This window comes from Drosophila albomicans, unplaced genomic scaffold (assembly GCF_009650485.2).
Source record: "Drosophila albomicans strain 15112-1751.03 unplaced genomic scaffold, ASM965048v2 ctg37_pilon, whole genome shotgun sequence".
NCBI classification, from domain to species: domain Eukaryota; kingdom Metazoa; phylum Arthropoda; class Insecta; order Diptera; family Drosophilidae; genus Drosophila; species Drosophila albomicans.
In genome coordinates this window covers 32,609-50,780 of record NW_026263666.1, presented here as the reverse complement: position 1 = coordinate 50,780, position 18,172 = coordinate 32,609, and the positions used below count along the sequence as shown (strand labels likewise).

General features: G+C 30.6%; 1 protein-coding gene across 9 annotated transcripts; it reads left to right on the top strand.

The window, feature by feature from the left end:
* The first annotated feature begins 450 nt into the window (after window positions 1-450).
* Window positions 451-18,089, top strand: LOC117573098 (putative uncharacterized protein DDB_G0290989). Of its 9 annotated transcripts, XM_034256000.2 has the most exons (12): window positions 451-525; window positions 1,662-1,707; window positions 3,160-3,744; window positions 3,960-4,052; window positions 4,138-4,464; window positions 5,836-5,920; window positions 6,199-6,387; window positions 12,169-12,384; window positions 12,888-13,348; window positions 13,436-13,553; window positions 13,708-14,286; window positions 17,338-18,089. In XM_034256000.2, exons 2-12 carry the CDS (start codon window positions 1,690-1,692, stop codon window positions 17,898-17,900), a joined length of 3,234 nt encoding a protein of 1,077 aa, XP_034111891.1. In that variant the 5' UTR covers window positions 451-525; window positions 1,662-1,689; the 3' UTR covers window positions 17,901-18,089. The 9 variants fall into 9 exon arrangements, with proteins under 9 accessions (XP_034111891.1, XP_034111897.1, XP_034111894.1 ...); XM_034256006.2 differs by lacking the exon at window positions 3,160-3,744; XM_034256003.2 differs by lacking the exon at window positions 12,169-12,384 and having other exon boundaries at window positions 12,981-13,348.
* Window positions 18,090-18,172: the final 83 nt, after the last annotated feature.

Sequence of the window (18,172 nt, the reverse complement as noted above, 5' to 3'; positions counted from 1 at the left end):
TTTTTTAATAAAAATATATTTAAAAATTTTAAATAAGACTATGAACTGTTCGTTATAGAGATAGATTTGCGTTTCCGTTCAAACATTTATACATATGTATGTATGTACATATGAATTTACGTTATACAAAACACAAACGATACAAATAGGTATATACACATGTGTATATATATACATATGTATGCATCCATTCTATAATGTGGTTGTGCGACTTGTTTTATAGTAAATAAATAGAATGTGGACAGTGTGGATGCTGTGTCCCATGTGCACTCGCATACTATAATTCAAACGAGACCCGCACACACATATATATATATATGTATATGTATATATCTATATCTATATATATTTATGTATATGGATTTCAATCACATATGTATGTATATATTTCTTTCCTTCGAGGTCATTTTTCTAGCTCAGTTGGCATTTAATTTTTTTGTTATCTTTCACAAGTAGAGTCCGTTATTCTAAGATTGATCGTACAGCTTTCTTCGGTTGTAATTATTAAAAAATTCGATAAAGTTGGTGAGTGTTAAGATTGTTATAAGTTTCTACAAAATAATTGAAAAATTTGGAAAAAATAATGTACATAATAAAAGTATTTTTATATACACATATGTACATATGTATCTACCTTTAACTATAAATTATATAATGTGTTTGTATTCAAACCCAATGAACAGCTTAAAAATATGTAGTACATATGATATTCTACTATGAATTTGAGGACATACTAACGTATACATACATATACATATGTATATGTACATACACAATATAATTGCATCTACATTACATGTACATTACACTGTATATTCAAAATAAGTGTAAAATGTAGTTCACTGACTCGAAGTTTTTTGTCTTCAATGTATTCCATCTAATGCATATACACATAAATGCATAATTTTAGAAGCATGTTATCCCTCCAGCAAAAATATTGTTGTAACTGTCATATACACATATGTACATATGTACATACAATGGCGAGCGCATGCTGATATATATACATATATGTATACTTACGTACACATGTAGGTGTGCATCCGTTTAAAATAAAAATAAACCAAAACTATTTATTTTAATTGCTTATAGAAGATAACCTCATTATGCTTTGTGTAATTATCGACTGTAATTATTGCTTCAGCTTACAGTCGATAAACGGTATTATGTCTTTATAACCAAATTAACCAAAAGTTATTATGCATATGCCTTTAATAAATGCATAACATTAATATTTTCAAAACTAAATGCTGGCATTTAGTTGAAAAAGTTGCTTTTTATAATAATTTAACAGGTTAATCTTTATAGAAACTTAAAGGAGATCATATGTTTCTATGCATATCAAGTTTGAAATGCATTTGGTGACATTTATAGCTTAAGCCAGTTTGCTTCAACATGTTTTCTCATTTTGGTGGCTCCTTATCAAAAAATCGTGTAAGAACGAGGTTTTTAGTGTGTTAAAAGGGGGATGGGAGCAAATTTGTAACCGTGTAAGACCGAGTTCGTGCTAAAAGAGTCCGAGTTAATCGAGGGCCAAGTGTATTAAGATTAGCCTATTGCGCGAATTTATAGTTCACATATGTAGTTAGAACTGAGATAATTTGATTTAGCCTGTATTTCTGTTTCTTCAATAGTATTAATTAAAATGTTTTTTTTTTTAGGTGTGGAGCATTCTGAATACAATTAATTATGGATTCCGTAACTATGGTAAGAATTCAAGACCTGGACATTAGTATAACATTTATGCAAAAAAGTAACATTGCATTATTTTCTTGCACAGTAAATTATTTATATAAACAGGCTATTTAACAATACATTGAAGGGTTTTAATATTTAGCAAACATAGTACTTACGAATATTTAAAGGAAAATACAATTGTAGTAATATAAGATTGTAAGAATTGTAATATCATATATAAATATATAAAACGTTAAATTAATGAACGGAGTGTTTGCCGGCAAACATTTTTATATAATATTTTATTACTTGATAGCAACAAAAAGTAAAACTCTCGGTTCTTGTAAGTTCTTCGATCTCAAGGATAATGATAACATAAGTACTAATTAATTTAATAACATATATTCAAATTTGAATAATTCACATTTTTTCTCTTACTTTACCTAAGCAGTAGAAATAATATTTACAGTGGTACACACTTTGTACTGTGAAAGTTATGATATCAAACTAATAAAGAACGCAGTGTGTGGCGTAGAGTATTTTCGACACACTAACACTAACTCAAAAAAAAACATTATTTTATTTTAAAAGTACATCCAGTAACAGAACAAAAATCTTGTATTGCTTAAATTATTTACAATTTTTTAATTGAATTAGTAATGGGAAAATTAAACGAGATATAAACATGTAAGAAAGCTACAGTTGAGTGTGCTCGATACCCGCTAACCATTTTCAATAAAATATACCCAATTAATATACCGAAGTAAAACTTAACAATCTTTCGACATGTGAGTTACCCGGTATCCTTTCTGATATACAGGAAAATCTTAAATTGTATCATATATTTGGAATAACGATGCAATTAAAAATAATTCAGATTGTCAACCAATCAAAAAATTTTGTGTGTGTTGTACCTTTTCGCAGCTAAATCCAAATGTTTGAACTGCATTTAAATAGGTTGTCTGCTTGGACATAACCACAGCCACCACGAATCCTAGTCCAATTACTGATCCGGAGTAAGTTTTGTGGGCACTCGATCTCCATAGCTCCAGCATTTTAACATGCACTACCATTTTAAACTCCTCAATTATTCAATTGTTGGTGACCTGCTAATATTATGTCGATATATAGTTTTAATCCCATTCGACAAGTTCGCATCTTTAAACAGACGGTCTATATGCATATATAAATCGCATTTCTTCTGATTGTTACTTTTGGCATTGTATATGGTAAAGGTAGCGGGTATAAATATTAATAAAATATGGATAACGAAAAGAAAATGAGTGAAATGGAAATAATAGTTTAAGTATAATATAACAAACAAACGTAAAACCAAATGTCACAACATATTAAAAAAATAACAACTGGATAGAATATTCGCTTCTGCTGGAATACATTCAATCGCTTAATGATTGCTTCGATACATAAGCACAATTTAAGATTATACTTAATTATTCAATTCTTATTTTTTTTTTTGTTAAGACCGAAATTCATGAAACTGAAATTTCAAACTCAAATGAAAATGAAAATGTCCCATCCACGGCTGATATAACGAGCAAGGATGAAGAAGGTGCTGAAATTAAAAAGGATATCCAGGATACCGCTACTGCTACTGCTACTGATCAATCATCAATAAGTAAAGATAATTTCGCAGATGACAAGGAAAATGAAAATCCTGAAAAAATCAATATAATTTCTACTGACAAGAAAAACGAAGAGAAAACTGAAACGGACGCCATAAGTGCTGTCATTGTCGACGATATTAAAAATGTCGAAAGTTCAGAAGAGAAGGAAATCGGTACGGTACTGTCAATTGAAGTAACCGAGAGTCGCGATGTTTCAGACGAAAACGAACAAAAACAAAATACTGAAAGTTTAGTTAAGGCAGATATTGTCGATAGTCCAGTTACATCCAACAATGAACAGATTGAACCAAAATACGATACAACTGAAACATCTACACAAGATATAGAGGAAGACGTAGAGGAAGAAGAAGACTCGGAAGATAGTGAAACTTCTTCTGAAGATGAAATGCCAGTAGCAGACACCAATAAAAAAACAGAAAAAGTATACAAAATATATTTTTCCTATTGAAAATACTGCATGAAAATGTTAATGGACTTTGGTTAAGTGTTTCTATATTTTCATAAAAAAATTACTGTTAAGCTTGACAGACGGACTATATGTTTTAACTCTATAAAAATCTCAGAATGACTGCATTATCATTGATTAATTATTTTATGGAAAATGTACATATGTAAGTCGTTTAAATCTTTTATTAGGTGGAAGATTCTAATATTTCAAAGCCTTCAGACTCTGGAAATGTTGTGCAGAACGAGGAAGTTAAAGAGGAGGTAAAAAATGTCAACACAAACGTAAGTACTATTTATATTACTTGGATAACGATTTCACAGCACCTCAAGCTTTAAAATCCTTCGATTAATATTTTCATTTTTAAAGGATATTAGCAACCAGATTGAGAACATTATATCTGATATTGATATAAATATAAAGGCACAAGAAAAAATCGCACACCTTAAGGAGCAAGAGCTTGAACTAATTGAGAAACAAAAGCAATTAACAAACCAAATTCATCAACAGCAGTTATTAGCACAAAAACTAATTGCACAAAATCAAATTAAAGAGAATGAACTCAAACGCTCACAAGAGATTCAACAACAACAACAAGTGCAAAACGAAAACCTCAACCAATATAGGCAGGATTCAGTGTTAGAAACATATGCAAATAATTATAATCAAATACAGGATGACATCTACAAGACAAAAGTAAGTACGGAATATTATTATAACTATGATAAATTTTAAATTATCAAAATTAAGTATTTGTTTTAAAAGCTGGTGTGATCCGTTATGCTTCTTGAACAAGGATAATATTGAATATATGATTCATATCAATTACCCTTACTAATTTGATTTTTTGCTCTGTACTTATTGATGTATAAATAATATATACAGGGTGCGCCATATAGACAGGACCTAATGAAATGTTGAATAACTCCTCCATTTTTTAGCCCATTTTGGAAAATAAACAAGATTCATTTAGGGTACAGAATGCCATTTATTGACAATTCACTCAGAATACAATGTCGATCAAATGACCGCCTTCATTAGAAACACAAAAACGGCCCTTTTTTGGGCATTTCGCATTGTATTTGACAACATTTCGGGCGTAATAGCAGCAATTTAAGCTTTGATATTAGCTTTTAGTTGTTCAATAGTCTTACTCTTCAAGTAGCCCCACAGAAAAAAGTCCGGTGCCGTCAAATCCGGCGAACGAGGAGGCCACTCCAAATCACCCTTTTTTCAGACAACGCACAGGCACGCACAGTTTTCACAATTGAACGATTGCTTTCGATGTACAGCGCTACAATTTCAGCCCGATTTTTTGCTGTGAGTCGATCCATGTCTAAAATGGCATAGGCTGACGTTTCAGAATCTGGCTGGCTTGTCAAAATAGGCTAAAAAATGGCGGAGTTATTAAACATTTCAATAGGCCCTGTCTAGATGGCGCACCCTGTACATTTTATGTTTAAGTTTGTATTCAATTATACTGATATACAATACATGTACACATTCTTCATCATTTACCAAAATAATTTCCTTTCACAAATTGATGCGTATATAGCTATATATGTTTATATATATATATATATATATATATATGTGTATATAGATATAGATATACTACTTTCACTCATATTTTCAGTTATATGAAACTCTCTTGTTCTGTGCTTTGCTCCGTTCTCTGTGAATACCACTATAATTAGCATTGAAAAGAGAGCTCTCTCGAATATAAATTTGTACACATGTGTGAATACTGTATTTATAGAGAAACTCATGCAATATTTATGTGAGCATGTTAATGAATTCGTATCTGTCTTAAGCAATAGACTTTACGATTTCTGTAAAATAGTTCAAAATCTATATGTTTGTATAATAAAGTAGTTAGTTAATATTAATATGCAAGAGACTTGCACAATAGAAAGAAAACGAGGCTTTCGCCCTACCGATCGTTACGATGAACGTAAAAAGAAAATTTTACTTGAATTGAGTTCAAAAATATGGCAAAGCAAAAATGTACGTATGTACTTAGCTTCCGAATAAGTATCAAATTATTTTGTGTATAAATTAAAATAGGAATCTTCAAATCTATCAAGGACAGTTGATTTGCGCAAAATATTTACTCCAGCTACAGATGCTCCTCAAATATTACCCAAGAATCGTAAGTAATGCTCCTCCATTGTGTAAAAGGTGATACGTAAAATAATTATTTCAAATCTTTCGGTGACCGCCCAATATCAAAATGCCTACACATTGCTTTGCGTGCATGTCCATGTGTTATTATTATCACCCTGATTTTTCTGCTTACTGATAACAATTAATAATTTTTTTGTATTAAGTTAAGATTGCTGAATTTCAATTACGTATCGCCTTTTTCTTAAATATATATTTCTTGGCAATATAATAAAATTGACATAAACTTCGTTAAACACTATATAGGAAAGCTATATGCCTCATCAGCATTTTATTCTCCAACATTGCATCCTACTGTGGAGGACCAGGTTGAGCTTGCCCGCCGAATCTCACATTCATTGAGTGATATAAGCAATCAAAAGTCTAAAGGACAATCAATGTTTGTCAATCGAAAAAAACGTTCAGTCAAATGGGTTCACGAAGGTTCCTTCCAAGGTAACAGATTTCTCGATTTCCATTAATAAGGAAATTATCTACATTTTTGTTGTGTTAAATAATATTCTTACGGACCTGCAATGACTTTTCGATACTTGCTAATGTTTTATATGCAAATTGAATTAGTAAGAAAAAAACTTTGAACAGCCTACCCAAGAATATTCTTACATAGACTTTATTTGTACTAGTCAGATTGATCCAGAGATTTATTTGCGTTCCTCAAATATTAAACATAATAATTACGATCAATAAAGGGTTCTAGAGAAATCCAAACTGAGCAAATTAAAGCCGATAACCAACACAAAGCCGAGATGACTTAAAATCTTCAATACTTTATATTGATTCTAGTTTGGTAATAATTAACTAATTATAATTATTATTACTTTTACCGAAATCTATTAAAAACAAGGAACACCCGTAAATAAAAAGAATAACGAAATAAAACACACATATGAATGAACAATGTGCATACTACATATGTCTTCATATACTATAAAAGTAACTAGTGGATCCGATGCGTTTCTAAAATACAACCTAACGAAAGATATAAATTTCCAGCAGTCTCGCAAAACGCATAATCGATTTTAAATATTTTTTTTGATTTGAATACAAACACAAAGCACACATAAAATCAATCAAAACAAGTAAGAAAGCTACAGTCGAGTGTACTCGACTGTGAGATACCCGCTACCTATTTTGAATAAAAGCAATATATTTTGCGGTATATTTCTCAAAATATACCGAATATACTTCAAAAATACTAAAAATATACCAAATGGTATATGTTGTATATCGATATAGTACCGCATTCAAAATATACCATAGACGGCACAATATACCAGATTGTCAGACAAAATAACTAAGACCCCCAGTAAGTAGGCCCATACAAAAGTATTTCTTTAATAAATTCGACAATTTTTACTTGATCGCAAACCAGGAATCATAACTATTATAGTAATTAATGTATATACCAAAATTCGTAACTCTAGCTTTAAAATTACGCTTGTTATTCGATTTTTTTGATTTGCGTGGGCGGAAGGGGGCGTGGCAAAAATTTGAAACAAACTTGATCTGCGTGCAAACATAACAAATGTTGTCGAAAAAAAATTATAGTTCTATCTCTTATAGTCTCTGAGATCTAGGTGTTCATACGGACGGACGGACAGACACACAGACACACAGACGGACATGGCTAGATCGTCTCGGCTGTTGACGCTGATCAAGAATATATATACTTTATAGGGTCGGAGATGCCTCCTTCTACCTGTTACATACATTTCCTGCCGGCACAAAGTTATAATACCCTTCTACCCTATGGGTAGCGGGTATACAAATTTACAAAAAGCTGATAGAGCTTGAAAAATATTAAACTTTAGTTAAAGAGCAAACTAATTAATTTTTCGTTATTTAAATTACGAGCGCTTTTTATAGAAGTGTTTATTATATTCCAATTTATAAAATACAACGCTAATGGCTGGATATTACACTAAAAGCAAAGGTAAATATTTATTATTTATTTATATTAAAAAACATTTTTTCTTGCCTCAAAAACTTCGAACATTGACGATAAATATTGCAAGATTTACAAATCTCCCTAAGACGATATGTCTAAAGATTTCTGCGGCATTCCGAGAATCCGTTAATTAAGCGGGTATGATTGAGTAATCAATGTAGCTCCCACTGCAGTCTTTCAGTCTCCCAATAGATTTAATCAAGAATTGAATTCGCATATGCAAGTCAACACAATTAATATTATCATATAACAGAACTTTTTTATACGATAGCTGATGTGATATGAACAAGAGCTAGGTGGAATTTTAAAAAACCATAATCAAATATTGTAAGATAAGAACAGAAAAATTGAAATTTTTTCAACAGCACTGGTTTTTTGTGCACACAGATCAAGTTTGTGTTCAATTTTTACCACGCCCACGTCCGCCCCGAGAATCCAAAATAAAAAAAAAAGAAATGCAGTCCTTGTGTGTCCGCCACTTAACTGCAAGCGTCTAAAACACAAGCAGTTGCTGTCGTCTTCATTTTTGAGGCTTTCGTCCCGACAAATTAAAATTGACGCACACGAGCTGCTAGTCTGCGCGGCAACTGCGCGTTGCAAAACTTCACATGCATACACATATTAACGAGCATGTATATACGTAGACGCATACATACAAACGAAAGCACAGCGCAACGAAATACGCCCGTGATCATCGTTGCGATAGTGCTTCAAGAGATGAAGTATCTATGTATTATATGGGTAGTGCTAGTACAATATCAATATATCAAATATAGCCGGTATAATTAACCCTTTATATGGCATAAATTCCGATTTTGATGCGGTTTTTGTTATTAGATAGATACGAAAAAATAAAAAATACACTTTTTTTCGTTTTCCCAATTTTTGATTTTTTACCCTTTTATTAAGGATAAACGGTAACGGTAAACATAACGAAACTTTTCACGTAACACATAACACATAACATAATAACTTGACTGCATATGCATTCTAAACATAAATACCTTTTCAACTGTGCAGTTCTGTTTAGACAAATAACTTGTATTTTAGGAAATATTTGTAATACAAAATTTGGAACGGAGGTCACACGTGAGTGCTTCACAAAAATTGGCGGGAAAAGTAAACATATGTTGTGAAAACACATAGTTGAGAGTGACCATGTTTTACAATTAAAAAAAAAAACATTGTTGCATAATGATATCACGTTAACACATGACACTTTCTTGATATACATTATGAAATATTTGAATTCAAACGGTATGTTGCAGATATGCAACACGGCCATATAAAGGGTTAAGTATTTTTGTGGTATATTAATTTGGTGTGTTTTAAAAATAATGTGCACTAATTTACTCTAATTGAAAATGGGTAGCGTGCATCTCAAAGTCAAGCACATTCTTTGCTTTCTTACTTGTTTGTGCTGACTGACTAAACTATCGACACACAGCCGAAATTGTAAAAGATGTGATGCTGCAATACTTACGCAAAGATTTATATATTCTTGATCTAAGCCTCTTCAATCGGGCTTTTAAAGTTATTAAAATTAAGTAAACGCACTACTTTAAAAAAAAAAATATTCCTTCTGCATGGTCTTGCCATGATTTAAAAACTAAAAATATAATAGTTGTTTTATCATAATTGCTTCATAGTTAAAATAAGGATATTATGGATATATACAGGTATGCTCCGGTTTTCACTTTCGGTTTTCGTTTTTGGACCAAAACCGAGATTTTCGTTTTTAGGTGCTCCGGTTTTCACACGTTTTTGGTCATCGTTTTGCTATCGGAACGTTTCATTTTTTGCTGCTAAAACAGCTGACTTGTGTTTTGGTTAAAAGTAAACAACGCGAAAAAACGTCTTTTGTATGTCCAATTTCGTGCGTGGACTGAACTCACATAAGGATTTTTTTATCCTGCATAGTTTATTTATGCTTCCCCTGAATGAAATATATTTGCTTTTTGCCTTTTTTGCAAAGAAAGATTGGGAACTTTCTTTAAAAAAAATCAGTTGAATGACAATCAGCTGTTTCCCACAAAAAATTAGGATGCCACCTTTTTAATAGATTTCATTCCGGTTATTCCAACATTTTTTTTATAAAATGTTAACACATAAGTAATTAAATTAAATAAATTTATTTTTAAAAAACATATTTTACCCAACTTCAACAAATTTATCGACATCCGTTTGATTATACAAGTATTTTTAACTTGCTTTTTCATTCTATCAAAAGTATGGCAGCTTAGGCGATAACTCATGGTGTCGGACTTATCGGCCGCTCACCAAAACGAAAATTGTTGTTGCCGACGGCAAAATTTGATATCCAAATTTGAGGTGGGGTCAGAAATCAGTCTTTTTAAAAATAATTACAAGCCTAATTGATCTGCTGGCGGTCTTAAAAGAACGACAATAAATCAATGAGTCAACTTATTTTTTTCCTTTTGCAAATAGGATCCGATTTAATATAGAAAAAGGCATTTACTTTTCATTTCTACAAGGCAAATTTTCTCGTTTTGGAATTCGAAAAAATCTTGTGAAAGTGAAAACGGGAGCACCACCGGAGCATGCCTGATAGAATAACCAATAGTATATATACATATATTACTGCTACTACTGCCTCTAGAGGAGGTGAGTGAATTAGAAAACGAACTTTCATTTTTGACCGAAACTGAAAAAGGGGATTAATATCGATTCTAAAACTACACGAACTTAAACAACTTCATAAAACAATCTAAAAAACAAAAACGCTTGCTAATTTGCAAGAAAACTGCCTACTATTTACATATATAAAATTGTACTTGCAGGCTAAGCTGAATACTATAGCAATGTTGAGACGAGATACCAAATTCAATTATCTCAAGTGGCAATACTCTCATTCGTAGAAAATCTAAAATTGTATTTAAATGTTCGACAATGAAGAAAGCTTCAATCGAGTGTAGTTGGCCTTGATGTAATGAAATACCAGTAATTTAACAGTATACCGCAGAGTTCAAAATTATTTATACTAATTATTCTTCCATAATTAGCTATAAAACTGGAACAATTTCAGTAACCTTTACGACTGTTGTTATAATTTTTGATCTGCGAGCAACAATCACAAATGATGCCTTATGATCATAGCTTGAAAATAACTGTTAACCGCTTTTTTCCTTACGCTCTGTTCGCGAGAACAACCGAAACAAGTAAGAAAGCTACAATCGAGTGTGCTCGACTGTGAGATACCCGCTACACATTTTGAATAAAAGCAAAATATTGCGAAAACAAACTACAACAAACTAAAAATATACCAAATGGTATATTTGGTATATCGATATAGTACCACATTCAAAATATACCATAGACGGCACAATAACCAGATTGTCAGCCAAAGCAACTATGACCCCTAGTAAGTAGGCGTTTTAGCTCATACAAAAGTATTTCTTTAATAACTTCCACAATTTTAATCTGATCGCAACCAAATTCTTAAGAATCACAATTACTGTAGTTATTATTGTGGTTATCAAAACTCTAGCTCTAAAATTACAATTAAAACTGTTATTCGATTTGCGGGGGCGGAAGTGGTCGTGTTAAACATTTGAAAAAGAAAACTTGCCGGATTACTGAAAAATACATACATTACTATCAGGGCCTTTTGATGCTTAAATTTGTTGGTATTAATTCGCTGTCGGTATAAGCAAGCGGTTTGTCGCTAAAAGCGGAAACGCACTAAGTGGAGGTCCTTTCATATAAGTTTGTATGGGGACCAACCAGCAAGTTTTCGTCGCAATAACCGGACGGAAACTATAAGCGGAGTCGGTATAACCAGATTCTACTGTATATAGATTAAAATTCGACATTTTTTATTACTCAATATATATTTATTATCTACATCACAATTTCAACATAAATACTTTATGCTTGCAGCTTCCACAATTAGCACACAAAACTGTTGGTTTGGGGTTAATTAGTTTTTAACATTAATGTTTAATATTTCACCACTTCCTAAAAGCATGTTTAATACTTAAAGCAGCAAATACTAATGCTACTGTTTCTTTTAAGTACGAATATTTATTTTGTTACCAATTTTTATTCGAAATAAAATAAAATGCAAGACGGCACAGACATATGTACATATTAAATCGACAATCTAACTTAGAGGGGGTTGATATTTCGAAAATAGAAATACCTACTATTGTTTATTTTTATATTATAGTATTTCAATTTATAATTAATTAAAATTAATTTATAGTAATATTAAAACAAACTGTAATATGCCTGTGTTATCTGAATAGGGGAAGACGACATTGCAATTAAAGAAAATGCTGAAGTAACCACGAGCAAGGAACTAACCCAGTTGGATAAATTACCATTAAAACTTATTATGAATCCGCGTGGTCAAATGCGCGACTATAACTCACTAAAAGATTCTATAAATATTGAAACAGGGCTTTTATCACCTGAAAATTGCGCTGAGCTAATAACCGCGTTACAACTGCATAAGGGTCGAGGTAATCATTTATTCGCTTATGTTATATATATTTGTGTATTTCATGTATAAGAATCAGTAAATATTATTTTTTTGCACATGTATTCGATAAAAAAAATTTATTGGTTATTTTTCCTTTACACTTAATATAAAAAATCGATAACAAAAGTTTTTAATTTCATTATTTTTTTGCATACTTCAAACCGCGACTTTGAAAGATAATTGTCGTTAGTGTTATTTGGATTACATTCAAGCAAAAACCTTAGGCGTTATAATTTTTGAAATAAACGAAAATTTAATTTACAATATTTTTTCAAATTTATTTAAAAGCCTTTTTAGGGTTTGTTTATTGTTTCCTAATGAGTCAAACCAATAAAATTGAATTCTGTTTTATACTTTTTATACAGTACAGTAACTACACAGATAATAATATTACATAAAATAATTAACCATTTCTTTTTCAAACATGGACAATCAACAACAAAATTGCTTTGCGCTTGCCTACTACTACTATCGCCTAAAAAGGAGCTGAGCTCTTTGCAAAACGTCGTCGAAAGGCTGATAATTGGGTAGTCGACGAGACTAATGCCGGTACTCACAGTCCATCTGGTATTCCAGATTTTCAACAATACCCTGCAAAACCACCTTTATCACCAAGTATTTTACCAGCATATTCCGATGCTGGTAAGCATCGGGTTCAACTGAATTTACATCAGGATCATCTAATTGAGAAATACTCAAAGCCTGGCGTTACCGTTGTTAAATCGCCTTGGGAAGCTGCTCTTCAAACTGGATCAGCAAGCACAGCATTTCTGCAAGATCCAACATATAGTAACAAACAGACGGCCACTTCTTCATTTGGATCCCCAGTACATTTTAAACAAGATGTAAATGATTTCTCTGAACTGACTCATTCATATTCACGACCACCAACCTTCTCTAATAGCATTTTATCAAATACTATTGCCGAAGAATCGAATAAAAAGGTATGTACTTTACCGTTTAAATTAAAGATTTTGAAAAAAAAATTGAAATAACAACAAGTATATTGTATATTTACAAATATTTACAAGATCAATGATACTCGTCTTCTCAATCAACGCAATTTGCCATGCAATCCTCAAAGAGAACTAGCTTATAAACCAAGTGTGGCTCAAGGCTGGGGAGGTCGCAATGTTGAGTTGCCAAAAGGTAAGTGTTTTCGAAATAAGAAATTATTTTCTACAGAAAGGTAATTTATTTAATTAATATGTTAATATATGTAAATATGTATGTATATCGTTTTCAATATTCAACGAATGAATATTCGTTCCTCTGCCATTAAATAATTAATTAAATATTTCAGAATATTTTGATGAAAAAACTGGGTACAATAATAATAGTGACGATCTGACGAACTATCTTAGTGACAGGAATAATATTTTGGTGCTTAAAAATCTAAATCTTAATCATACGAATAGTCAACAACATAATTCAAATAATTTGTACACAAATAATACTACAAATCCCGTTTTTATCGATTCAAATGATGAAGTGCTACAACGACTCTACCAATTGGAGTTATTCCAGAAAAGATTAACTCTTGAATTTGGGATTGAACTTGAAAATAATAAAATACAATCTGGTAGTCAAAAATTAGTCGTCACAACAGACAGTGTCAATAAAAACTCAGGCCAACATAATTTCTCTCAAAATATGAGTATGTCAAATATTCCAGCAGAGAGTAAAAACTGTGAATTAGCAAACAACTATGAAGAAAATAATGAATTTGCTAATGTACGGGAGTTAATTTGCTCATTTGAGAAACAATCATTACGAGATCATGATGCGAAGAATTCCAAATCAATTATAAATGGCAATTACGAATTAACAGCTAATGAAAACGTATCAGTATTCGAAATGGGCGACACTTCTGTAATCGAAGGCATGTTATATTTTTGTATTTTTATTTAGTTACTTTTGTTTCAATTTAAATGTATTTGAATTGTTACTACTTAGATGTGTGTACTGTGCATGCACATAAATCCCTATATGTGTGTGTTTGTAGTTTATTCCATTTAGTCCGCTGTCAGTAAATAACCATGAGATTGTATATCTTATTTGTTTACGGAAAACTGGTTTTCACTGCATTTACGTAGGAATTAATGAATATTCTTGAATCAATTTTATAAACAATTTCTCAAAAACATATATAGACTAAAGCATTTAATTTATTTCGAATTACTGCAGCAAAAACAAGTAAGAAAGCCGCAGTCGACAAAGCAACTAAGAAATATTTGCAGTAATAATAGTAATAAATAACTTTTTTTTTATCTGACCGCAACCAAATTTTCAGAAATTATTAAAATGTAGTTATTATTGTATCTTCCAAATATTACAACTTCTACGCTTCGTAATAGATTTTTTTTTTGTCGATTTTCGGGTCGGATGTGCGCGTGCTAAAAATGAATATGAAAACCAGAAAATTGTCCTACACGTTCATATGGCAAAACTAATGGTTTGAATTCAGAAATGCAGAATTACTATTATGGATTATTATAAAATTGGGAGGAGATATTAAAAATCTAAAAAAGTATTCCATATGATAGAATCTAGGTGTTTATACGGACGGATGGATAAACAAACCCCTTTGGTACTGCTTCGAAATACATATACATATACATATACATATACATATACATATACATATACATATACATATACATATACATATACATATACATATACATATACATATACATATACATATACATATACATATACATATACATATACATATACATATACATATACATATACATATACATATACATATACATATACATATACATATACATATACATATACATATACATATACATATACATATACATATACATATACATATACATATACATATACATATACATATACATATACATATACATATACATATACATATACATATACATATACATATACATATACATATACATATACATATACATATACATATACATATACATATACATATACATATACATATACATATACATATACATATACATATACATATACATATACATATACATATACATATACATATACATATACATATACATATACATATACATATACATATACATATACATATACATATACATATACATATACATATACATATACATATACATATACATATACATATACATATACATATACATATACATATACATATACATATACATATACATATACATATACATATACATATACATATACATATACATATACATATACATATACATATACATATACATATACATATACATATACATATACATATACATATACATATACATATACATATACATATACATATACATATACATATACATATACATATACATATACATATACATATACATATACATATACATATACATATACATATACATATACATATACATATACATATACATATACATATACATATACATATACATATACATATACATATACATATACATATACATATACATATACATATACATATACATATACATATACATATACATATACATATACATATACATATACATATACATATACATATACATATACATATACATATACATATACATATATATATATATTTTTTTTTGTATATAAATTTTTTTTTTATATATGGCGAAACGACCATATTGACAAATTTAAAAATTTAAAATTGTTAAATAAAGCTATAGCTGAGTGTGCTGCGATAAATAGCACATATACACTTCATTCATAGTGTCGGATATATTTTTTTCTCGCTGTTATATACATTTCCTGCTAATCAAAACTCATTTAGCCATTTATTCTAAATACAAAACTACATCAATTTAATTGTCGCGTTCAATTTGGTCTGATTTTTTCGACATAAAATTAAATATTATGATTTTTTTCAGTTTCCAATTTATTTTAATTTTTAGGACTATTTTCGTTTCAATTTACATACTGATACCGGTTATCTAATCCAAATTACGATTATACATACTAACTATTATACCACATTTGTCTTACATCATGAACAATTATACATGTACATACATATGTCCATCACATATCAACATAGATTCAGACTAGAATACACCCAGTCCTTTTTTTACGCGATCTCTTTTTAAGCGATTTCACTTTAACGCGGTTATTTTTGCAGCGCAAATTTCTTTTTTTACGCGGATTTTTCACTTTAACGCTATTGCTTTTTTTGCGTTTTTTGCTTGTTTACATATTTTTACGAGTAATATTTTTTGAATATAATACGGGGAAGTCCCAACAACAAAATTTTACTCTATGTGTATCAATTATTGCAAATCTAGTCATAAGTCGGATCAATCAGAGCATCAATCCATAGTTCTTACTATTGATTCTGATACAAATTCTAATGATATCAGCGCCGGCAATCAAAATAAGCGGCAAAGAATAATTCCACTTCGGATAATGACAGTGATTAAACAGCATTCAACGATTTTTTCAATAAATCTACCTATGTTTTTTTGTTTTCTTCTCTTTTATATATGGTTTCTGTTTTGTATTTTTTATTTTGTTATGAATGAATAAATCATAAGTCTGAAATTTGAAACTTATTGTATTGTTTTTGATTTTTTTGCGCGTATATTTTGTTATACGCGATATTTTGTATATTCGGAACCAATTCGTTAGTTTATATTGGAAAACTAACCATTTTTACGCGATTTTTTTTTACGCGATTAGTGGCAGAACCAACAATCGCGTAAAAAAAGGATTGGGTGTATAAGCTTAGCAGGCAGATACTGCGTGTGCAGTCTTTTATGTTAAGTCGTCTTTTGCCCTTTTATAAAAATATGGCGAATTTAATTTAAGCAACTGCATCAACCTACTTGATTAATTTGAATATACATGTTTTATAAGTGTACTAGACAATTGTATTATGATGATGATAAGTAATATTTTTAATTATTTACATATTTTCCTTTAGGTCTTTATGTACCTAAGGAGATTTCGCTGACTAGCTACGCACCACCTCCTGTTCAACAAGGTTCATCAATAGCCAATTATGCTAAAGGATGTTCAACTGGAATTGGGGAAACACTCAAAGGGTTTCCAATAAGCAATACAGGATTATATTCATCACAGCCCCCTAAACAACAACTTTATGGGCAACAGAGTTACGTGAAGGGGCCCACCAGTTTTAGTCCCTCACCAATACCATACGAAAAGTTGTCAAAGTTTGAGGAGACGTCTAATCAAAGATCATTAAACCAAAGCTTTATAAACGTTGATAAAACGAACGGATATAATAACCTACGGAATGTGACACCCGCTCCATTCGGAACAGAGCTTGAGAATCGCAATTATCCTCCACAATCATCGGTTTACAACAATAAGCGAGTGCACAATGCACCAGTAACAAGCTTCCCAAGTCAAAGCTTTAACAACTGTGCACGTGGCTGGAGCGTGGGCTCTGGCAATCAACAAAATTTGGTATTCAGTCCAAAAGGTCAAGTTTCCGCAAATAGACTGCCGTATTCTGACTTTTAAACAGTTTACTCCATAAATAGTAATATTAAAAACCTATACGATTTGTTACACGATTTTGATTTGCGATACGTTAATCTCCTATATTCTATTTTTAAAAATTTACTTTTTTTGAACATAAACAGGTGCAGATACATGATTGTTTGTTATTGTTTATATGCGTCTTTTAAATAATAATATTTAATTATAAAACTGGCGTTTTATCTAAGAATGTGAGTGAATATAAACGGTATGCGGATCAAGTTTGTTTCAGATTAGTGATTAATTTCAAAGCT